This window comes from Stylophora pistillata, chromosome 5 (genome assembly GCF_964205215.1).
Source record: "Stylophora pistillata chromosome 5, jaStyPist1.2, whole genome shotgun sequence".
Taxonomy (NCBI): domain Eukaryota; kingdom Metazoa; phylum Cnidaria; class Anthozoa; order Scleractinia; family Pocilloporidae; genus Stylophora; species Stylophora pistillata.
The window spans coordinates 721,592-747,139 of NC_142523.1; the positions used below are offsets into that span (position 1 = coordinate 721,592).

The window sequence follows — 25,548 nt, forward strand, 5'->3', positions numbered from 1 at the left end:
ATACTCGCCTTGAAAGGTGGCAGAACACCTTTCTAACAACTTCCGCTGAAAAATATGTTGGCTGCAGTGCATTGAGAATTAATGGTCTTCTAGCGGTGGTTTAAATAAGACAGATGTCAGAGATAACTGTTACTTTAGGTCGGTTTCTCGTCGATCCAGATGTCTTCTCTGCCTGTAGATTGAAGAGTAGTCGAACAGAACGGAAAGCATCTAACGAACCCAAAGCAACATTTTTTACTACGCCTGGAGGCCGGAAGAGAGATGAAGATATTTTTAAAGAAAAAAAAGTCCGTAAAAATGTAAATAATCTGTAAGTAAAGGGACAATTTCCATCAATACAATGAGTTTTAATAAAAAAAATACGTAAAACATTTGTTCCACAATGGTTACCAACAATATAAAAAGTATTGCACAGCACACGCGCTCAAAGCGAACAACACACAATACCGACTATCACCCGAAGCTTATAATCGAGTCATATACGTGACTATCACACAAAAGTTTGCACCTTTAAAAATTTTGCTCAAACTATAATACCCTTAACGTGAAGCATTGTAAATTGAATGTGCCAATTACAAAGTGCTTGAATCTTATCAGTTCTTACGAAGTTGATTGATTGATTCCTGTATACAAAACCAAACGATTAGATATCTTGTAATCAGATGGTTCAACAGCCAATTAAATCTTAGTACCAACTGTTTTTAATCAACACTAGCCAGTGAATGCTGAACCCTAGGAATTGCATGTAGTTTTCTCGTGATCTTCAACGTTAAACAGAAAATGGATGAAGTTAACTTGCGAGAAGAAAACGTTTCTATGTCAACTATCTAACGAACAATTTAGCTGTACTGAATAAAAAAACCAGATACCAATACAATTGCAATAATTAACAATTAAATGAATGGATCTAAGAATAGATGGTAGACGAATTATAAAAATTCCTCAAGTTCTCCAAAAGTGTGTTTATTGCACTCTCTTATTGACACAATGAATTTGATACTAAGAATTTACATCGTACAATTCAAGAATAATTACGTTCGTAATTTTAATTAACTTTTGCGTTTCCTACTAAGCTAATTAGAAATTATAACCTGAATTGTAATCCACTAGCAATGGATGTACATTCCATATCAAAACGTTATCAAAAAATGCCTAATAGCTACGTAATCACAAAACACTGTTGTGCACACAATGAAAAAAGTGATCAAACTCTCACGCAGTTACTACACCATGTTAGTATACAGGAACAAAAGTTCGTGAGAGTTCATTTGTTAAGGATATGCAATTCCATAACACTCTTTCCTGCACTGGTCATTGATCCATCCACGTGAAACCCATAACCTATATCTTTCTTATGCCAGCCGTTATCGCCTCTAAAGGGATTTCCGTAGTACATATCTTCGTACATCTGTTGACTAGCTCTCAGCTCACCATGGTAAACCCTTGCATCCCACCAGTTGCTGTAAAAGTTGTAGTCGAATGGTACGCTGAACATGACTCCCACGGTCTTATGCACAGTTGGCATGTAATAGGCGATTACAGCCACGCATCCTGTAGCTACGGGGCCGTTCGTCTTCCTGGCAGTATACAGAGCCGCCTGATCTTTCTCCACGAATCGGGGTAAAAGATCATCAGATGTACCAGATCGAAAGTATGTATTGAGAGCCCTCCATTGATAAGGTGTCTCATTGGCAATGCCGATGGCAATCTTGCGTTCGATCGACCCCAACGCGTCAAGCAGGGTTTGTAGAAGTTCTTTGGTCAGTGAGGCGGCATCTATCACTGTACCAGGGTCCACTCGCTTGTTCTGGTTATGTTTCCTCGCTGAATAGAAATTATTATAGGAAACCTTAGCTTTGTAAAGATTTTTTGAGAATGTCTTAACAAGAATGTTTATATCAGAATATCTGTATATGCTGTACCTAAGTTGTGAAGGGGGCAAAGTTTAATGCTGGAATCGTTTTTTAGTTGAAATCACTTTTTGTGGTTGGTTTCTTTAGATGTTCACAAAATGTTATCCTTTTATGAAAAATTATCAACTCCTTAATGACAAGAATTAACTTGTGATTTTAAGCTATTAACCGTTAAACGTCACAGGACCAAAGATTCAACCAATTACGGTCGAAACGAGCTACTCATTTACAACTGCGAACTGTCTGAGGTAACACCTCTTCTGCATCCTCCTCTCACCTCCTCTGTGGTAATTGGTATGCATTAACATTGTGCGTCCGCCAAACTTTAGTCATGTGATCAATCAGGCAATGAAACTTCACCAACGTACTGTTAAAAAACTTTTTGCCTAGCTCGGGTGAGTTTCACTTTAGCATTAAGATGCTTTATTGTTTAATAAAATATCCCTTTTACTCTGAACAGGTGCATGTAACAGTGCAAACAGAATAAGGCTGAAAAGATTGTTATCCACACTCTTTCTTTAAGGAAAATTAGCAAAACGCAACTGTATGTCGATAAATAGACGAGCAAGCTTACCCAGTTCTCGTTCAGTGTTTTCCATTTCTCCAATAGCTTTACTGGTTTCCAAGTGGGCACCTGTAAACAGAATAAGAATTTAGCGACCTCTACTCTGATCCAGGCCGTGACTGAACGGTATATCGAAACTGCTCATTGTAGCATAGATTACGAATTAAGAATTTGGAAAAATTATGTTGGATTCAGTGTTCTGCGATGCACGAAATATAAGGTTGATCCAGAGCAAAAACTGAACGAGGAAGGATACATTATCTAATTTGGTGGCCAGGTTGGCGGGTGGCACTTTATCGATCCAGCAAAAAATGGTTCCCCATGAAAATTTTTTGTCTGCAGTACGATTATCAACAAAAAACTCTTCCTACCTCGAAACTGTTACGGTTTGATATATTTAGATGAGGATTTGTGGCAGATCAAACTTAGGACGTAAAGTTGTCCGTGCAACAGTAATCAAATTGTACGGGCTTGCTTAGAAATTGTGTCAAAAACTAAGCTATTTTGGTAGAGCCAGTTGCTCCCTACGGTAGAGATTATTTAGAAATTATCAATGTGAACCAAACACTGCTTGCAAGAAAAGAAAATTCAGGTGCTCAACGCCAAAATAAAACAAGATTCCAAGAGTGAGTTTGCAAGAGAGGTGTCAGAACGTGCCGGATTTATTGTTCCACTCCTGCATGAGGGTATAAATGGTTTCATTATTTAAAGACCATGGACGAACAAAGTCAAAGGCGCTGTTTAAAATAAAGTAACTCAACAAAGAATAAGAATTTAACGAAGGATCTCCACAATGGTACTGTGTGAACACATGTGCTTACCAGTCTCTCGTTTGATGTTTCCCACTTCTTCCAAATCTTCTTTAAGTTCAATGTGGGCACCTGAAAACAAATAAGGTTTCTTCTTTCTTTCTTTTTTTTTATCCAATCTCAAGTCTCACCCAAGTCCATATATAGCATAGCAAATTGGCCAAGTTTTGAAATAAGAATGATTGAACATTGATGATGTTTATTGAGGGCTGAAAGTGTTGAAAGCAACAATATTAATCTTTGTTTACTACAAAAAAGGAACAGAAAAAATTTCCGGTTGTAGCGTTACTCGTGTACACATGTACATCGATTGTCAAAAGGAAAATACATTTGAATGGAGTCGCTCGCTGGTTTGTTTAACTGTTTCTCTGATTGACTAGCATAATTCCCTTCAAGCTAAAAAGATCAAAGCTTAAAGCTCTTCAGATTGACAGAAATTCAGAAGGGCGGCAAATAAGGAGTATAGCTCAACATCATATCAGCCGAATGTCTTCTGTAGCTTCAATTTCTTTAAAGTTTTGCGAATTGGAACTTCAAGAGCTCCTATAAAGCCTCTGTAAATACCTGATACACAGTATCCCATGAAACACACGGCAAGGATGTAAAATGACAAAAGTGCACACATCTTCATTTTCATCTTAGTTTGGTTGCAGTAAACTCTATAATAGAAACGAACAACATTAGAATGGCTTTTTCGGAGGAAACTTCATGTGAGCAAATATAGATCAATAGCGATCAATTTCTTAAGTGATTATGTCTGTAAATAACTGTTCTAGTCGGATTGGTTGGCAACGGTCCACAAAGGCTATAATCGGACGAGTCAAATCGAAAAGTTCAACAGCTAATGAAAATCAAGATGCAAAATATCACCAGTAAATAAGATTTAACTACCTAGTTAGCTTTGATGTACAAAACTGAAAGAAAGATCGGTTCTTCATACTATGAATGAAGGAAAAAATTCCTAGTTTGAAGACTTTACTCTTCGTGACCAAAGGTTGCCCATATACCATTGACTTATTGAGCTAAGAAAACCATACAGTTGCAAAAGTTTGAACTAAATTAAGTCCAGCTTTAAAAAAGTGAAAAAATATTGCGTAGTTTGATGCACTAGGCCCATCCTGGAAAAAGTTTGGCACAGATGCATTGAAGTGACTCCGACATCTGATAGCATGTTTGTGTCACTGAGTGAGCTTACCTTCGTTAGGTGCGAGCCTTTCTCGTGCAATCACAGTTAGACTGATCCGACCTTCTCAAGCCAAGTGCTGCGCTGCGACTAACGATTTTTCAAAAGTCTCCCCCATTTAAGGAGTTTATTCAGAAATGTCTGGACACCGAAAGATAAATGATCTGATTGTTTCCTTTGTCAGTGAAAGGAAACAATCGTTGAATGCGACGAACTAAACATAACAAGCAATTTACACCCCAGCCATGATTGATGATTATTCGAAAAATGTCTTTTTTACAGAATTGTAAGCGGAGCCTTTCGGACGCCGATAGGTGAATGACTTGAGGTCTCTGTTATCAGACAAAAGGGTTCATAGGCGGCTTCGAACTTTTAACAATAGGCCAACGAAGAAGGCACGAAACATTTTGCAATCAGACCATATAACTGCATAACTATGTATTGCAGCAAATGGAGTTAAAATCATAGAATGCGACTCAAATGCTAGTTGCTTAATTTTCCATTTTCTTGTTCTCCTTAAACGCAGAAAAATGCGGAGTTTAGTTATATGGATAAGAGATAAGTGTGTTCTGGCTATCTAAAAGGCGCTGTTTTGCAATTTTATGACTCAGTGTCATGTGGATTGTTATTGATCGTGTTTTGTTTCCATCTATTTTTGGATCACAAGGGACACGCCCTCCCTTCTGACAAAGGACTGGAACATTTCGTCGGATTTTGTAAGAAGGTGGAGTCTACTAAAACCACTACAATTTATTTTTGAATGGTTTCAGCACACATTGCATTGATCGCTTTACAGGAAACTTTTCAGTGTCTTTTGCCAACTTGTATCAATAATGGATGGATCCGTGTATTCTGGGTGTCGAATAGTGCTGTCTCACTGACATGTTTTGGAATTTTATTGTTCAGTTGCTCACGAGTTGTTCATGCGTAATCGTGTTTTCTTTCCATGCTTGTCTGAATCAAAATGTCCACATTCTCTCTTCCGAGATCACAACGCATTCGTGGGTTTGGCCTGGAAGCACAGTTAGGGAATGGAACATTTCGAATCTTTGAAGTGCTCCACCTCGATTGACGACTCTTTGAGGGTATGTGTTATTTACAGAAGTGCCTTCAAAACCTCTTGGACGCCGAAAGATGAATGAACTAGTTGTTTCCACATCAGACAAAGGGATTCATAAGCAGCTATGCGTGTAACTATACATAAAAAACCGTAAACTATAACGCCGCGATTGACGATTGTTCCGGAAACTGTTCTAATTAAAGTCTATGGATGGGCTGTCTGGACACCGTAGAGAGAATGATTCAATTGTTCCCTTTCAGCAGTCGTACCAAAGTATTTCTGACACTTTAATAAAACTCTTGACTTATGTGAACATACCTTATCTTATCTTATCTTAATATCACTCAAAGGGGTTGATAAGCAGTTAGGCGTATATTGGGAAAAACCACTAATGCCACACAGTACTCTGTGAACAATATGAAGATGGCACGAAACATTTTAAAATTCACCCTATACAGCTCTAGCAAATAATTAAAACTATAGAATGTAACACAAATACTAGATGCTTAATTTTTCCTCTCTCTTTTTCTCTTATAAAACCCAAGAAAAGACGGAGTCTAGAACATACAACAGAATTTATCTTTTAAAAGTTTTGTAGCAATTCAACACACACTGCATTTAATAGGCCAAGTTCCATTGATAACAGATAAGTGTGTTGTGGCTATCTAAAAGGTGCTGTCCCACGGACGTGTTTTGCAATTTTATTACTCAGTTAGAGGTGGATTGTTATTGACAAATCGTGTTTTGTTTCCATCTATTTTTACACCACAATGGACACGCCCTCCCTTTCGACAAGGGAATGGAACATTTCGTCGGATTTTGTAAGAAGGCGGAGTCTACTAAAACCACTAGAATTTATTTTTGAATAGTTTCAGTTAGACTGTTTCGAGTATTCGAAGTGCTCCATTGCGATTGACGAGTCTTTGAGAGTTTATTCTATATAGAACCTTCTGAACGCCGAAAGATGAATACCTTAAATGTTTCCACTATCAGACAAAGGGGTTCATAAGCAGCCATGTGTGTTACTATACATAAAAAATCCATTAACATTAACCATCAACGCTGTGATTGACGTTTCTTCAAAAAGCTGTTTTTTTACAGGGTTGAATTGAGAGCCTTTTCGATGCCAGAAGTTAAATGAGTAAATTTTTTTCTTTATTATACAAAGGGGTTGATTCAGGGCTGTCTGGACACCGAAAAGGGAATGACTTAAACATTTCAGTTTCTTTCGCCAAGCTATATCGACAAGCGTATTGTGGCTGTTGAAACGTGCTGTGTCTTTGAAATCTTACGCAATTGAATTGATCACTTGCTTATGAGATGTTCATGTGGAGTCGTATTTTTTTTTTATTTCTATGCATTTCTACATCAAAATTGACGCGTCTTCGCTTTGGAAATCACGCTACGTTTCGAGACCGAAACAATTGTTCGCATGTTATGGAATTTCTACTCTCTTGTGAGTCTCGCCTGCAAACACAGTTAGACTGTTTCGAGTTCTAGAGGTGCTTCTCTGCAATTAAGGACTCTATGAGAGTCTTTCCCATATAGAGAAGCTCTTTCAGAGCCTTCTGCACGCTGAAGGATGAATGACTCAGTTGTTTCCGTTATTCTGTCAACAATAGGCTTAGGAAGAAGGCACGAAACATTTCGCAGTCAGACTAGGTAACTGCATTGAAAGAATTAAAAACCGCAGAATGCGATTTAAATACTAGATGCCTAGTTTTTCTACTTTCTTGTTCTCCTAAAACACAGGAAAAGGTGGAGTTTAGAACACACACCAGAGTATATTTTAAGATAGTTTCGTTGCAATCTAGTACACGCTGCATTACAATGTATGGATATAATATTGCATTGAAAACGCTATGTTATGAATTATAACAGATAAGTGTATTCTGGGTGCTGTCTGACTGACATGTTATATCGATAATAGATAAGTAGGTAGGTATTTCGAGAGGTCAAGCCAGCCACTGTTAACCAACGATGTCTAGTTTATAAATTTCAGTGTAACCTGTACGATGCAGGATATGTTGGTTACATTCGTGGCCACCTCCACGAACGCGTTGATGGACACAAACAAAAATCGTCGTCAATTTGTAAACATCATTTTAGCGGACAAAACTCGAACATACCACCTTGCCTTTCAAAACAATTTCACGTGCTTACTAGGTATTCTAACAAATTTGATCGCCTAATTAAGGAGATGCTTTTTATAAGAAAACTTAAACCATCCCTAAACGTGCAAACGGACTCGATTTGCGCAAAGGTATTCACTCGAAGAATTTGTGACCCTTAACGGTTATTATGCTAATTTGTAGAAACCATCGAAATCAAATCTTCGCATTCAATTATTCACTTTGCCTTGAGAATGGTGTCATGATGACGCCGAAACGTAGGCTGTTAACATTAATAGTAGCCTGCTTAAAAACATTTTCTTACAAAAAAACCGACTAATATGTGGTAACTAATTTTCCTACATATGAAAACCGATCAGTGTGTTCTAACAACAGATCAAAATACGGTATAGCTGATTTAAGAACATACGCCTCAATTCTTACACTATTAGTATATTTTGGCTGTCGCTACGTGGTTTCACTGACATGTTTTACAGTTTTATCGCTCTGTTGTTCATCCGTTGTTCATTTGGAATCGTGTTTTGTTTCCATGTACATTTGCATTTCGCATCAAAATGGACTCACCCTCGCTTCCAACAAAGGACTGAAACATTTCATCGAATACTATAAGTAGCCGGGAATCTATTTGCAAACAGTAGAGTTTGTTTGTGGAAAGTTTCAGTAATTATTGCATTGATCGTTTGATGAGAAACATTTCAGCTTCTTTCGTCAAGTCGATAAGATCATAAAAATGTATCATGGCTGTCGAAACGTACGTGTCAGTGACATGTTTGGATATTTGATTACAAAAACGCAAAGCAAACACGTAATAAAATGCACAATTATGGTACTCTTTGTTGGAATTCGCTATTCCCTTACATTTCTTTAAATAAGCACAAAGACGTTTGGCAACTGAGGTAAAGAACTGGTTCAATTTAGACGCTGTTATTTGATTTCCAGTGCTATGTGTCCGGCCTTGTTTGCCTTTTTTGGTAATATTTTCTTAAATGTTCACCACATATCTTTAGAGTCCTGGCCCGCGTCCTGGTCTCTGGAGAGACGAGTAGAATAATAGACTCTCTTCTTTTCTTAATTTCATTTTAATAGCCTTACGTACGTTGTCTTACTCAGTTCTTAGGGACCTCAAAGCAGTCAGGACGGCGACGCCAAGGAAGACGTCGGTTACAAAATGAATTTATATTTTTAATTAGAATTTCAAAAACGGCTGCAGGTGTTTATCATCTCATACGGCGCAATGACTCAACCTCAAAATAACGTCTAAAAGTAGCGTTGAGTTCCAAATGGAAATTAAAACAAATGAATAAAGGCTGATAGTTTCTAAAGAAACTGTTTGGGGCTTTTTTCAGAAAACTCTGGTTAAGGAATTTTTCTGGCTTCCGATATTCAGATCAATCCTTTCACTGGGGGCGCAAGTTATCTATAGGAGGACAATATCACAAAGCTTTGTATGGGAGTTTTGACTCCGCTCTGTAACTCCGAAAATAATAAATAAAATTAACTTTAACCTTCCATTGGTTTTTTTTGTGATATTTTTGTTCTGTGGTTGCGATTTAAGGCCATTTCGTAGAATTTTAGCCGAGCTCTCATCCCACCACAGCCTGTACTAAGGAGAAGGAAACGGGAGGAAGGTTTCGTTAGACCGACGCACTGACCCGCTCTCGAATATTGCTCGATTCTCAGAATAAACCACTTCTCCTTGCTTCGAGACTCTGCATCACGAAAGCCAGATAGTTTTCCTTTAAGTTTATGGAGAAACATTCTATAAAAGCTCTGCTGGCGAGGAATCAATCCAACGGGAATTTTAGATGACGAGCTATTTTAAAGCCCTTCGAACCCGCGGCAGGAACTTCTTGTGCAATTCGGAGACAGTTAGGTACCCCCATGGTCTAACATACTAGGCCAAGTACAAATACTCAGCCACTCGGGAAAAGGAATATTTTTCGTTTATTTCATTTTTTAACTTTTCAAAAATATTTACACCCATGAATAATTTTTTGAAACTGAAAAAAAAATGTCTCCCTAAAAATTACTAGCGTGTCTAATGTTTCTAATAATAAAGAGGAAACAATGAAATAGGCGAAAATATGAATTTGAGAAAAACTAATCGGCGTAAATTAATATTTAGGTTTCACGTTTTATTATGGACCTCCTACTACTTCATTCCTATTCTTGTGAGAAAGTTAATCAAACATGACTTTGTTAAAAGACCCCACAGGCAGGAGGTAATTTTATGCAGTTTGGCTAATAATGATTAAAAGCAGGCTTAAATTTTTAAAGAAAAACTGACACAGCCGTTTGGATATATCAACAAAGTTGAAGTGGTAAATTGGCCATCGTAACGATTACAAAAGCTGACGTTTCGAGCGTTGTCTTACTCAGTTCTTAGGGACCTCAAAGCAGTCAGGACGGCGACGCCAAGGAAAACGTCGGTTACAAAATGAATTTATACTTTTAATTAGAATTTCAAAAACGGCTGCATGTGTTTACCATCTCTTACGGCTCAATAACTCAACCTCAAAATAACGTCTAAAAGTAGCGTTGAGTTCCAAATGGAAATTAAAACAAATGAATAAAGGCTGATAGTTTCTAAAGAAACTGTTTGGGGCTGCGTCGGTGGGGGTAATGAAATAATTTGAATATATCAACAAAGTTGAAATGGTAAATTGGCCGCCGTTACGATTATAAAAGTTGACGTTTCGAGCTGTCGCGGTTTTCGTTGTTCAAACGAAGCAAATTTTGATGATTTCACGTTGTTGTTTTGCAAAGGAGGGCTATGAAATGTACTAAATTTTAAAATGCACGTGCTGAGCTATTGCTCCGCCACTTAGATCTTTTGTTTTTCCACGTCCTCGTTGCAGCCGTCCTGGTTTGCTTAAGGTCCCTAAAATGGCTGACACAACTTTTGGTGACAGGCGGCATGCCTGTCTGTCTCGGTTAGAAAAATGACTTTACTAACAGCATTCCAGGCCTTATGAGGTGTCTGACCTAATTCCAAAATATCCCAAGGCATTTCATTCAGAACCACCTTGTTTTTCCGAATATTGCTGAATAATTTTTTTGATGCAAAATCGCTTCAGCGCTCAAAGTCCCAGTTTTGACAGCGTCGATGATCAAAAATTACACAAATTGCCTCGCTCGTCTTTCAGAAAACTCTGGTTTAAGGAATTTTTCTGGCTTCCGATATTCAGATCAATCCTTTCACTGGGGGCGCAAGCTCTCTATAGGAGGACAATATCACAAAGCTTTGTATGGGAGTTTTGACTCCGCTCTGTAACTCCGAAAATAATAAATAAAATTAACTTTAACCTTCCATTGTTTTTTTTTGTGATACTTTTTGTTCTGTGGTTGCGATTTAAGGCCATTTCGTAGAATTTTAGCCGAGCTCTTATCCCACCACAGCCTGTACTAAGGAGAAGGAAACGGGAGGAAGGTTTCGTTAGACCGACGCACTGACCCGCTCTCGAATATTGCTCGATTCTCAGAATAAACCACTTCTCCTTGCTTCGAGACTCTGCATCACGAAAGCCAGATAGTTTTCCTTTAAGTTTATGGAGAAACATTCTATAAAAGCTCTGCTGGCGAGGAATCAATCCAACGGGAATTTTAGATGACGAGCTATTTTAAAGCCCTTCGAACCCGCGGCAGGAACTTCTTGTGCAATTCGGAGACAGTTAGGTACCCCCATGGTCTAACATACTAGGCCAAGTACAAATACTCAGCCACTCGGGAAAAGGAATATTTTTCGTTTATTTCATTTTTTAACTTTTCAAAAATATTTACACCCATGAATAATTTTTTGAAACTGAAAAAAAAATGTCTCCCTAAAAATTACTAGCGTGTCTAATGTTTCTAATAATAAAGAGGAAACAATGAAATAGGCAAAAATATGAATTTGAGAAAAACTAATCGGCGTAAATTAATATTTAGGTTTCACGTTTTATTATGGACCTCCTACTACTTCATTCCTATTCTTGTGAGAAAGTTAATCAAACATGACTTTGTTAAAAGACCCCACAGGCAGGAGGTAATTTTATGCAGTTTGGCTAATAATGATTAAAAGCAGGCTTAAATTTTAAAAGAATAACTGACACAGCCGTTTGGATATATCAACAAAGTTGAAGTGGTAAATTGGCCATCGTAACGATTACAAAAGCTGACGTTTCGAGCGTTAGCCCTTCGTCGGAGCGAATGTCGTCGTTCAGGAAATTCGACAACTTTGGAATGCTGTCCCTTCCAATACGCAATAAATGATCTTTATTAATGGTTCACAGAAATTTTGCCAAAAATGCCTCTAAAGTCGAATAATATAATTCTCTGTCACGTGATTACACATGAACATAATCTAAGTAATTAAATCAGTGGTATGGGTGAAGTGCGCCCGTCTGACAGCTTTGAGTTAGAACTGTTCCGCCACCTTTCAAGGTGAAGATTTACCAGTATGTTCGATGGGGCTCAAATGTAAACAATAAGAAAGATTTATCATCCCTTTGTACCAGAAATAATGTTTTCGTGCTCTAAGCTCGGTATAAACCAAGCAGTAGATGTATGATCGATCTTTAAGGGCGATACCAAGACTACAAGATACAACTTAAGGAATAAATCACCATCTTACGCTATGCCAGCGATTAACACGGACCGTTTGAAGAATACATTTTTTAGTAGGATTATTTTTAAGTATAATGTAGTTCCGTAAATAGTGTAAATTTTCCAGTTGATTTTTTGCATTTACTTCCATTTACATATTAATCTTATTCAGAGGCATACTTATGTAAACAGCCCCCTAGTATTGTTATATTTTAATGTAACACAAGGTATGTAGTTTTATCTTTTGAGCAATAAAGACACTTATTATATATGTTCCGGATCGCTTGGCCTGCACACTTCTATATCGATATGTAATGGTTTGGATCGGCTAAGTTCCTTCGATTCATCAAATTTACCTAAACTAAAGGACGTCTGATCCTTTATTAGTTCACACTAGCAAACATTGGAGTCTTCACTCCTTTCTTGGAGGCCCGTCTCTGATTTTCGGAAGTATAATAGACCTTTAGGTGTCGGTTTTGAAAATGCCAGTCATTTAGAATCAACGTTAGATTTACTTCAAGGCATTTATTTCTAAATTGAAGAGGCTTGTTAGCGCTTAATGTTTTACGATTTACAGAATATATTTGGTAAACACTGAAAGAAATGTTTTTACTTGGCACGTTGTAAAGTGAACAAATTTCGAAACATGTATTTAAGCTTAAAGAACTGGGCAAAGTCTGGATAATTCAAAGCAAATGATGGGTATCTTGTTCCTTCGAGTATGCAACCTCCTCGTGCATCATGTAAAAGGGGTAGAGCCTTAAGAATTGACTGCCATTTCCAGCATTTCTTGATTTTCTCAAAGAATGTTATTCAAATGACTTTGAAATGCTTTAACGTACCAAGAACCTAATTAGGTTCCAAGTGTTACTTTTGGGTTCCAAGAAATTTTCTAGCCTGATTACTTGTGCGGCGTTACATCGCAAATTCTCAAAGAAAAGCTAAGCGACTTGTGCAATTTGCAAAAATGAAGCATTTTACAGATGTCCATTATCCCGAACTTATAAGAGCGCTATGTTGCTCGCTTAAAATTCCTTTGGTTAAGTAATGAGAACTAGTGAAATAATCATTCTAAAAAAGTGATGAAGAAATGAGTGAATTCATTTTTACGGTGAAAGCTTTTTGCGTTATAATATCTTGGCTTTCACATTTTAATTTCGGTTTATGTCATTCAGCCCACAACATTCTTCACGAGCGCATCGTTAAATCAAGTAAAGAAATCAAATTAAAAGCTGAACCTTCCTATGACTATCACATACAATCGTTCGTATTTACGGAGTAAAAACCTCTTTCCGAGTATAGGAGAGAGGACTCTTTAGGATTGGTGCCTTTACAACACTATGTTCTGGAGGGGAGCTGATGTAAAATCCAAGAAGACAGAACTGATCTCAGCCAAGTGCTGTCGGCATAGAACATTTTAAAATGACCTAATTTCTTGGCAGAAAAAGCCTCTATGTGGCTATTGTCGATAGCGCTGTTTATATTACCAGTAACTTAATTAAAAAGAAACCAAACGGAAGTGATATCTCAGCTCACGTTGTGTCTGTTGGTGTTTCATCTCACCAGGATCTTTAAAAGCTTTTTTCTTGACTTTCTAAAACTTCTTTGATGACTTGGAAACATTTCATTAAGTCGCAAAAATGTTTTAATTGAGTACATCGTAAATCAAGTGCAGCAGCAGCAAAGTGGAGAATGAATTACAAAAGCTTTTATCACTTGAATATGCGGAATGCCCCATATTACAATTTCTTGAGTCTCTGAAAGGAAAATAGATCGGACTTTTCTAAGCAAGTCATGCATAGCATTATACACGGTAAAATTTCCTCTTAGCCCTGTTTATGTTATCAATAGTTCAAAAGGGGAAAACGATGCGAAAGGCTGTATCTCAAGCGATTAACTTTGTAGCTCTTGTTGTTAATTTTCATCTCATCGGGATTTTAAGAATTGTATAAGATCTCAAAATAGTAGAAGGCTCAAGCCCCGGTAGTCCTGAATTTCACACTCAATTCCCTCTCATTACGACCGAGTCGTGTCATTTTCGTATTGAAGAAAATCTAATTAATGTTCAGTTAAATATGCTTTGAACCTGGGTTTTGTGTTATTGACTCACAGAAAAATGCGATGGATCCTGCGATAGCAGCTGATAAATTAGGCCCAAAAAATCTGGAAGATGTTTCTGAGTCAATGCCATTCACAAAGCGAGGAACTGCCGTTGGCATCGCCAATGAAACATCTCACAAGTGGAGTGCAATGAATGCATATTTCTATATTTTACCCGAGCTCGTGGAAAGCGGAGAAGCAGCGTTGTCCACTGCAACCAAACCAACTGGTCTGGCAAGAGGAAGTGTGGGTGTTATCACCTTCTAAATACCAGGAGACAAATAGACGGTAGCAGTCATGTTCAGTGTGCCATTCGACCGCAATTTGTTTGATAATTGGTGGGATGCTAAAGTTTATTCCAGTAGAAAGGAAGCTAATTGTAGTATGTGGTCTGACATGTACTACAATGACGAACCTCTTAAAGGGGATAGATGATGGCTGGCATGAGAAACCAATAGGTGAAGGTTACAGTGTAAAGGGGATTATGGCAAGCGCAGGTCAATGTAGGCTGCATGTTAAGATCTGCAAGTGAACCTCTACAAACTTACAAAAATTACGAAATAACTGCGTGAAATTCGTATCACGTTTTCTTTATTTATCTACGCGATTATCTCTGTTCCTTTTTGGATGAAATAGCTACGTAGTTGCATAGTTGGTGCTGCAGGATACAATTCCTCGAGGGGACTCAGAATGTTTTCATTCTTTGCCCTACGCTTGTGACCAAACGGAAGACATTTTCCTATATTTCTTTACTGAGCTCATAACCTACCATCTTTCTTCAGTATTCTTTGGCGATGCAGCGTTTTCATACAGAATGAACATTTTTGAAGTTACAAAGCTACACAATGATGTTATTAAAAATGATTCATCTAAAGGCCTCGCGTTAAACTATTTAAATTTTTGCATAGTGTCTTGATGTCAGCAAGTTATAAACTTGCGCATGATGGCGTTTTGATATGAAATAAATGATTCAGTTGTTTACGACGCTTTGTATGTTAGTATGCAAGTGAGATGCTCGCTATGAACTTTTAGGCCATATATTTCGTGTTTTTAGCCATAGAGGTGCTATTAAAAACCAGTTTTCTTTACGAAGGACGTCCCTTGACCGACTAGTGCAGACATTTTTAAGACATTATCTCCCATCTATCCAAAACAACTCCCCGCCACCAATCACAATCTATACTGTCAATTATCAATTTTACAGCCAAACTTATTAAGAATAATGAATAAAGGATGAAAGTTTCTAAAGAAACTGTGGTGCTGCGTCGGTGGGGGTAACAAGGTAATTTGGTTTTATGGACTAAGTTGAAATTGTAAACTGGCCACTGTAAAGAATTAAAAGGCTAACGTTTCAAGCGTTAGCCCTTTGTCAGTCGCTCTGACGAGTACATGAGTAATGGCAGTTGTGTTAACTGAGTTGATAATGTGAAGTGGCAACCGTAGAGTGTTTTTAAAATGACATTACGAGCGGTAGCCCCAACGCTCAAAACGTCAGCTTTTGAAACACTTTACGGTGGCCACTTCAAATTATCAATTCAGTCGATAAAACCAAATCATTACGTGGTTATTTCCACGCAAGAGTAACATACCTTGAACAAAATGGAGATAAAAAATTGAAAATATGTATTATTTGTTTATCAGTATTCTGCCGAGTGCGGAACCGAACTGCGACTTGAAAAGGCAAGATAAAAACCTTGCTACACACAAAACCTCGGTAGATACCTAAATGAATAGACTTCAACAGACTGTCACATGTCTGCAACTAAAAGCAATTGAGGCTACAGCAAGATACATGGAAATGTTGTATTCAAGATTTACTGATTGTTTTACACCAATTCAGGATTTAAGTGAAGTTTTTTTTAAAAGCTAACAAGTAGCCACAGTCAATTTTTTAACGAAAACTACCTTGCACTTGGTAACTTTGCAAAATAACAACTGTTGTGAAGTGAATTAGAAGTCGTCATATTTGAGGTTTCTTTCAGTTGAGCTTTTTGTTTTGTTAAGCCTTACCTTTTGCGCCTACGGGTTGTTTTGGTAGATTTATAGTTTTGGTCTTTTATTTTTAGCGTGTACTTAAACTAGGCTCAGCTCGCGGATTTCCTTATTGCCGTGTTAGACATTTTAATCGCTTGTTATGTTTGAGAATAATTAGTTTTATAGGTGACCGTGTTTGTGTTGGTAAAGCTGACCTTGAGTTTTACCCACACTGAAGTTCCTCTTTTCGTACGCGATTCTTGTGCGTAGCTCGACTGTTAGCGTTTAACTGGTTCCTTGGCGCTTGCTGAGTACTCCGGTTAGGGCCAGCCAGTCCCCCTTTCGGAAAATGAACGGATACACTATGGACGCGGTATACTACTAAACTCTCACGGTCAGCTAACCCAAACATGTCTACGATTTCCCTACTTAATAAGTTGGTACTTCTCGCTAGAGCAGAAAGAGAAGAAGCAGCGCTATAGTAGAAGTCGACTCCTTTAGAAGAAGATTAAAAAAAGTACAGAGTCCTAGTACCTCTGGTTAATTTAGCTAAGCGAGTTGTACAACCCCTCAACAAATGTGGTGGAGGACCCGGATTTTCTTCAGAAATTTACCCGCAAATTTGGTGGATTTACCCGAAATTTGGTCAATCATTGCGATTGTGAGTGGAAATTTATATCCGTTAAAGGCTGATAGTTTCTAAAGAAACTGTTTGGGGCTGCGCCGGTGGGGGTAAAGAAATAATTTGGATATATCAACAAAGTTGAAATGGTAAATTGGCCACCGTAACGATTACAAAAGCTGACTTTTCGAGCGTTAGCCCTTCGTCGGAGCGAAAGACGAAGGGCTAACGCTTGAAACGTCAGCTTTTGTAATCGTTACGGTGGCCAATTTACCATTTCAACTTTGTTGATATATCCAGATTATTTTATTTCCGTTAGCATGCCTTTCCGTTGCGAGCTAGTTTAATTTGGTAAATCTTGGTATTTCCCTTGCGTAGAGTGTGATTCATGTTTAATATTCAAATTGATCACCTTGTGAGTTGATTATGGCTGTTATAAGTCAATTTCAAAGTTGAATCTAGACATGTGCATGGAAATTTCCATAGACCTTCCATTAACATGGTATAATGTAAGATGTTCAGCTATAATTGATCTAAACATGTGCATGGAAATTTCCATGGATTTTCCAGCAACATGGCACAAATGAAAGAATTTTTCAGTCATGATCGAGCCAGACAATTGTGCATGGAAATTTCCATGGATCTTCCATTAACATGGAAAATGTAAGAGTTGCTTAGTTAAAATTGATCTACACCTGTGCATGGAAATTTTCATGGATTTTCCAGCAACGTGGCACAAATAAACAATTTTTCAGTCATGATCGAGCCAGACAGTTGTGCATGGAAGTTTCCATAGATCTTCCTGTATGATAAAATGACGTATGTTAGATGTTCAGTTACAATCAATGAGCGACTTTCGAAAATAATCTTATTTTGAACGATAAAGAAAAAATTATCGGCCAGAATTGTATTTTATCTCATATGCGACCCAATCTTCTTCAAATAACGGTACATTAAGTTCAAATTTAATCGCAATAATTTTTCCTGTGTCACTGTGCAATTTTTAACCCTCAACATATTTTGAAGGCTAACAAATTTGGAAATTATGCAGTGGTACAGTATTGCATTTCAATTTCGTAAGTGCGTCATAGAAACCGCACGATTACACAGAGATACCCCCGAGAAAAATCCCCGTATCCTCGTAAAACTTGAATCATAATTTGTTTATTTATACGGAAAGAGAATGCCACGGATGGTAATTTGCAAGTCAGTCACGCTTTTTAGCTCACTGCCTAATTAACATAACCTAGAATGAGAATATGACGTGACGTTTTTTCACTGAAAATTTATTTTTTCATTTCAGGAATCAGAAATCATCGAAAGAGTTTAATTTCCCATAAATACGCTGCTGAGCTTCCTTTATTTTGGTTCATGGCGTTTTGAGTCGGGTGCAAGGGGAGTTCAAACTCCTCTTGCGCTTGACGGAGTCTGCAGTTACAGCAGAATAGTTAAATGTTATTGATCGAAAGGACAATTATTTCCAAAGTCGTTTCTTTTGTGAAGGCGGCAAGGCGAATTAGGTGGGTTGAGTATTTAAAGCTATTATTTTTCGAGATTGAATGTCATTGTGACCCTTTAAGCACAAAAAAAAGAGTTAAAGAATGTTTTCCGTCATAGTTTGACGTGGGATGTAACGAAAGTATCTACAGCTTTTTTTTTTTTATTTAAGTATTTGGTTTAGACCGATGGCAATTAATTCAAAAAGCATTGAGCATACCCAAAATATAGAATAAAGGCTGATAGTTTCGAAAGAAACTGTTTGGGGCTGCGTCGGTGGGAGTAACGAAATAATTTGAATATATCAACAGAGTTGAAATGGTAAATTGGCCACCGTAACGATTACAAAAGCTGACGTTTCGAGCGTTAGCCCTTCGTCGGGGCCCTTTTGCTCCGACGAAGGGCTAACGCTCGAAACGTCAGCTTTTGTAATCGTTACGGTGGCCAACTTACCGTTTCAACTTTCCAAAATATAGAACATTTATACCCATTCTTTGTAGTTTTCGGACAAAAAGGTTCCAGTTAATGTTTTTAGGCCGATCGATGTATCATAAAAAGAAATCAGTTTGTTTCAGCCTCCATCGAGTCAGTCAAATATAAATTATGAGGCCACTCTGAATTTTAACAACCATCCCAGGGTTTCAAAACAATCTGCAAAGTGACTTCAATGTTTTACACGCACGTTCGATGGATGTAAAACAAGGCTATCGTGGCTATTTTACACCTGTATATTTAGGTGCATAAAGTTTTAGTTTGATGTAGTAGTTAGTAATAGAACTTTCTGTCTGGAATAAAGTACTTTTTACAAATGATACACATTGAATTGGAAGGAAATTGTAACAATTTCAACCATTGATATGCAAAAACAAACTTAGTTACAGTCTGTAAAGGCGGAAAAATTAAGGTATCTTTAAAAGCTTAAATCATGTTTTGTTTTTCATTTTTCAGTTATGGCGAAAGGATTCACACCAGTCTGGAGTAAAACTTGATTGCGACAAAAGCACATGTAATGGTATGAAAGAAAGAAAGAAAACAAATTCAACAAATTCGACTGTTTAAATCACGGAATGTTGTACATTTTATAAAAAGGTGACTTTCCCGTGACTAGATAACCGGAGACATTTGACAGCAGCAATTCTCGCGTGCGTTTTACCATCTCCGTCTCCCTAGCTAGTTTCGAGCTCCCAATGCAGTCGGCCGCGAATACTAAAAGTAGCACCTTGTACATACGGACGTACGGTCATAAGCCACCAAATTTTGGTCGTTCGACCAACTTTCTTCAGCTTGATAGGTTTCTGTTTTATTACCAGTTTTTAGAAGTATGAGGCTACACTGTGACGCTGCGAGCTCCGCTATGAAATCTTAAGTATCGAAGCTGATAAAAAAAAACAAGATTTGAGAAACTAAAATGGCTTTATCATGTATGTTTATTGAAGATATGGGAGAGGATTTTCAAGATAAAGAAAGACTTGACGATGCCACTTTGAGAGGTAAAAATTTTCGCTCTTTCTTAGGGAAGCAGCATGACCAGGTGGTGAACAAACGAGACTCAAATCCAGCGGTTCCTACGTCATCAAGTCCAGTCCAGCTAACGGCTGCGTCAATTATTCTTTTAAAATTTAAGCCAGCTTTTAATCATCATTAGCCAAACTGCATAAAATTGCCTCCTGCCTGTGGGGTCTTTTAACAAGGTCATGTTTGATTAACTTTCTCACAAGAATAGGAATGAAGTAGTAGGAGGTCCATAAACATTAGACACGCTAGTGATTTTTACGGAGACAATTTTTTTTTCAGTTTCAAAAAATTATTCATGGGTGTAAATAGTTTGAAAATATAAAAAATTTAATTAAACGAAAAATATTCCTTTTCCCGAGTGGCTGAGTATTTGTACTTGGCCTAGTATGTTAGACCATGGGGATACCTAACTGTCTCCGAATTGCATAAGAAGTTCCTGCCGCGGGTTCGAACGGCTTCAAAATAGCTGGTCATCTGAAATTCTCGCTGGATTGATTCCTCGACAGCAGAGCTTTTATAGAATGTTTCTCCATTGACTTGAAGGAAAACTATCTGGCCTTCGTGATGCAGAGTCTCGAAGCAAGGAGACGTGGTTTATTCTGAGAATCGAGCAATATTCGCGAGAGGGTCAGTCCGTTGGTCTGACGAAGCCTTCCTCCGGTTTCCTTCTTCTTAGTACAGGCTGTGGTGGGATGAGAGCTCGGCTAAAATTCTATGAAATGGCCTTAAATCACAACCACAGAACAAAAATATCACAAACAACACCAATGTCCTCCTGTAGAGAGCTTGCGCCCCCAGTCAAAGGATTGATCTAAATATCTGAAGCCAAAAAAATTCCTTGAACCAGAGTCTTCTGAAAGACGAGCGCGGCAATTTGCGTCATTTTTGATCCTGGACGCTGTCAAAACTGGGACTTTGAGCGCTGAAGCGATTTTGCATAGAAAGATTATTCAGCAATATTTGGAAAAACAAGGTGGTTCTGAATGAGATGCCTTGGGATATTTTGGAATTAGCTCAGACACCTCATCAGGCCTGGAATGCTATTAATTAATGGACCTTAAGCAAACCAGAACGGCGGCAACGAGGACGTCGAAAAACAAAAAATCTAATTGGCGGAACAATAGCTCAGCACGTGCATTTTAAAACTTTTCATTTGGAACTCAACGCTACTTTTAAATGTTATTTTGAGGTTGAATTATGACGCCGTACGAGATGGTAAACACATGCAGCCGTTTTTGAAATTGTAATTAAAAGTATAAATTCAGTTTGTAACCGACGTCTTCCTTGGCGTCGCCGTCCTGACTGCTTTAAGGTCCCTAAGAACTGCTTAAGACTACGTACGTAAGGTTATTAAAATGAAATTAAGAAAAAGAAGAGCCTCTATTGTTCTACTCGCCTCTCCAGAGACTAGGACTCTAAAGATGTATGGTGAACATTAAAGATAATATTACCAAAACAGGCAAACAAGGCCGCACACAAAGCACCGGAAGTCAGATAACAGCGTCTAAATTTCACCAGTCCTTTACCTCAGTTGCCAAAAGTCTTTGTGCTTATTTAAAGAAATGTAAGGGAACAGCGAAAACCAACAAAGAGTGCCATAATTGTGCATTTTATTACGTGTTTGCTTTGCGTTTTTGTAATCAAACATGTCACTGAGACAGCACGTTTCGACAGCCATGATACATTTTTATGATATTATCGACTTGACGAAAAAAGCTGAAATGTTTCTCATCAAACGATCAATGCAATAATTACTGAAAATTTCCACAAACATACTCTGGTGTTTGCACTAGATTCCCCGGTACTTATAGTATTCGATGAAATGTTTCAGTCTTTTGTTGGAAGCGAGGGTGAGTCCATTTTGATGCGAAATGCAAATGCACATGGAAACAAAACACGATTCCACATGAACAACTGATGAACAACAGAGCGATAAAACTGTAAAACATGTCAGTGAAACCACATAACGACAGCCAAAATATACTAATAGTGTAAGAATTGAGGCGTATGTTCTTAAATCAGCTATACCGTATTTTGAATAAAGGCTGATAGTTTCGAAAGAAACTGTTTGGGGCTGCGTCGGTGGGAGTAACGAAATAATTTGGATATATCAACAAAGTTGAAATGGTAAATTGGCCACCGTAATGATTACAAAAGCTGACGTTTCGAGCGTTAGCCCTTCGTCGGAGCGAATAGAGGAATTGTGGGTTGTGTGTGCTTTTAAAGGCAGAAAATGGAGCTACGTTATTGGTGGGTGCATGGCAACGAGAAAAACATGAATAAATTAGTGGAATGAAAAGCGTTCATTGATCCCTGTGGGATTTAGACTGCCAGTTTGAAAGATGAGCTTTTGTTCAAGATTTACAGACTCGCATAATTACTTGTTATATTCGTCTTCTCATCCATCTCACGTTAAGAATTCCATTCCTTTTTCTCAGTTTCTAAGACTTCGTCGTTTATGTAGTAATGACTCTGATTTTCACCACAAATCAGAGTCAATGTGCCAGTTCTTCGATGAACGTGGTTACCCTGTTTCCGTCGTTCAAGCGGGTTACCACCGCGCTGAACTTATTGATCGACATTCAGCACTACAAACGTCGCATAAGGAAGATTCCGACCGCATTCCATTCACTCTCACGTTTCACCCTCACAACCACTCAGTTAAATCCATCATTCTTAAAAACTTCAAATTACTTCAAAACGATCCAGAGACAGGCGCTATCTTTTCGCAGCCTCCGCTCATTTCATTCAAACGCGACAAAAACTTAGGCAATTTTTTGGTCAGAAGTTCTTTTCAGACTAATGAGCAACCAGGCACTTTTAAATGCGCTCGTGCACGATGCAAAACGTGTCCTTTCATTCACAACACTGATAAAATATCGGGACCTAAACGATCCATTAAGATCACCGATCACTTCACGTGCACCTCCGCTAATGTAATCTATTGCATAACTTGCACTTATTGCAAAAAGATATACATCGGCGAAACAGGCAGAAGACTAGGTGACCGATTCCGAGAACACCTTCGAGACGTGGAAAGGAATGACAAGGACACATCGAAACCAGTCGCTAGACATTTTAATTTACCCAATCATTCTAAGCAACATATGGCAATCTGCGGTCTTTCCTTGCACTTAGGTGGCACGGAAAGCCGTAAAAATCTTGAACAAAAGCTCATCTTTCAAACCGGCAGTCTAAATCCCACAGGGATCAATGAACGCTTTTCATTCCACTAATTTATTCATGTTTTTCTCGTTGCCATGCACCCACCAATAACGTAGCTCCATTTTCTGCCTTTAAAAGCACACACAACCCACAATTCCTCTATTCGCTCCGACGAAGGGCTAACGCTCGAAACGTCAGCTTTTGTAATCATTACGGTGGCCAATTTACCATTTCAACTTTGTTGATATATCCAAATTATACCGTATTTTGATCTATTAGAACACACTGATCGGTTTTCTTATGTAGGAAAATTACTTACCACAGATAAGTCGGTTTTTTTGTAAGAAAATTTTTATAAGCAAGCTAGTATTAATGTTAACAGCCTACGTTTCGGAGTCATCACGACACCATTCTCAAGGCAAAGTGAATAGCTGAATGCGAAGATTTTATTTCTATGGTCTCTACAAATTAGCATAATAACCGTTAAGGGTCACAAATTCTTCAAGTGAATACCTTTGCGCAAATCGAGTCCGTTTGCACGGTTAGGGATGGTTTAAGTTTTCTTATAGAAGCATCTCCTTAATTAGGCGATCAAATTTCTTAGAACATTTAGTAAGCTCGTGAAATTGTTTTGAAAGACAAGGTGGTATGTTCGAGTTATGTTCACTAAAATGATGTTTACAAATTGACAACGATTTTTTTTGTGTGTGTCCATCAACGCGTTCGTGGAGGTGGCCCCGAATGTAACCAACATATCCTGCATCGTATAGGTTACATTGAAATTTATAAACTAGACATGGTTGGCTAACAGTGGCTGGCTTGACCTCTCGAAATACCTACCTACTTATCTATTATCGATATAACATGTCAGTCAGACAGCACCCAGAATACACTTCTCCGTTATAATTCATAACAGCGTTTTCAATGCAATATTATATCCATACATTGTAATGCAGCGTGTACTAGATTGCAACGAAACTATCTTAAAGTATATTCTGGTGTGTGTTCTAAACTCCACCTTTCCCTGTTTTTTAAGAGAACAAGAAAGTAGAAAAACTAGGCATCTAGTATTTGAATCGCATTCTGCGGTTTTTAATCCTTTCAATGCAGTTACCTAGTCTGACTGCGAAATGTTTCGTGCCTTCTTCCTAGGCCTATTGTTGACAGAATAACGGAAAAAACTAAGTCATTCATCCTTCAGCGTGCAGAAGGCTCTGAAAGAACTTCTGTAAATGGGAAAGACTCTCATAGAGTCCTTAATTGCAGTGAAGCACCTCTAGAACTCGAAACAGTCCAACTGTGTTTGCAGGCGAGACTCACAAGAGAGCAGAAATTCCATAGCATGCGAAGAATTGTTTCGGTCTCGAAACGTGGCGTGATTTCCAAAGCGAAGACGTGTCAATTTTGATGTAGAAATGCATAGAAATAACAAAAAATACAATTCCGCGTGAACAACTCAGAAGCAGTGCTTAATTAAATTGCGTAAGATCTCAAAGACACAGCACGTTTCAACAGCCACAATACGCTTATCGATATAGCTTGGCGAAAGAAACTGAAATGTTTAAGTCATTCCTTTTTCGGTGTCCAGACCGCCCTGAATCAACCCCATTGTATAATAAAGGAAAAAATTTACTCATTTAACTTCTGGCATCGAAAAGGCTCTCAATTCAACCCTGTAAAAAGAACAGCTTTTTGAAGAAACGTCAATCACAGCGTTGATGGTTAATGTTAATGGATTTTTTATGTATAGTAACACACATGGCTGCTTATCAACTCCTTTGTCTGATAGTGGAAACATTTAAGGTATTCATCTTTCGGCGTTCAGAAGGTTCTATATAGAATAAACTCTCAAAGACTCGTCAATCTCAATGGAGCACTTCGAATACTCGAAACAGTCTAACTGAAACTATTCAAAAATAAATTCTAGTGGTTTTAGTAGACTCCGCCTTCTTAAAAAATCCGACGAAATGTTCCATTCCCTTGTCGAAAGGGAGGGCGTGTCCATTGTGGTGTAAAAATAGATGGAAACAAAACACGATTTGTCAATAACAGTCCACCTCTAACTGAGTAATAAAATTGCAAAACACGTCCTTGGGACAGCACCTTTTAGATAGCCACAACACACTTATCTGTTATCAATGGAACTTGGCCTATTAAATGCAGTGTGTGTTGAATTGCTACAAAACTATTAAAAGATAAATTCTGTTGTATGTTCTAGACTCCGTCTTTTCTTGGGTTTTATAAGAGAAAAAGAGAGAGGAAAAATTAAGCATCTAGTATTTGAGTTGCATTCTATAGTTTTAGTTATTTTAGTTATTTCTAGTGGTTTTTCCCAATATACGCCTGACTGCTTATCAACCCCTTTGAGTGATAATAAGATAAGATAAGATAAGGTATGTTCACATAAGTCAAGAGTTTTATTAAAGTGT

At 37.9% G+C, this 25,548-nt stretch overlaps 1 protein-coding gene and 2 pseudogenes across 2 annotated transcripts in view; 2 read left to right on the forward strand and 1 right to left on the reverse strand.

Moving 5' to 3' along the window:
• LOC148729743 (DELTA-stichotoxin-Hcr4a pseudogene) overlaps positions 1 to 25,548 on the forward strand; it is a 164,356-nt pseudogene that overhangs the window by 40,446 nt on the left and 98,362 nt on the right. The gene's annotated exons all lie outside the window — the stretch shown is intronic.
• LOC148729746 (DELTA-stichotoxin-She4b-like) lies at positions 212 to 4,636 on the reverse strand. Its single transcript, XM_088760464.1, has 5 exons — positions 4,483 to 4,636; positions 3,852 to 3,946; positions 3,300 to 3,359; positions 2,488 to 2,547; positions 212 to 1,824 (listed from the first exon to the last, which is right to left on the reverse strand). The coding sequence occupies exons 2-5, from the start codon at positions 3,922 to 3,924 to the stop codon at positions 1,265 to 1,267; spliced, it is 753 nt and encodes a 250-aa protein (XP_088616590.1). The 5' UTR covers positions 3,925 to 3,946; positions 4,483 to 4,636; the 3' UTR covers positions 212 to 1,264.
• Positions 14,368 to 14,999, forward strand: LOC148729747 (DELTA-stichotoxin-She4b pseudogene; annotated as a pseudogene).

Bases quoted from the DNA above. Each gene is read 5' to 3' on its own strand.
- LOC148729746 (XM_088760464.1), bottom strand. From the start codon at position 3,924: ATGAAAATGAAGATGTGTGCACTTTTGTCATTTTACATCCTTGCCGTG. The intron at 2,548-3,299 runs GTAAGCACATGT...TTCTGTTTACAG, and splicing joins AAACATCAAACGAGAGACTG to GTGCCCACTTGGAAACCAGT. The intron at 1,825-2,487 runs GTAAGCTTGCTC...ATTTCTATTCAG, and splicing joins AAACACTGAACGAGAACTGG to CGAGGAAACATAACCAGAAC.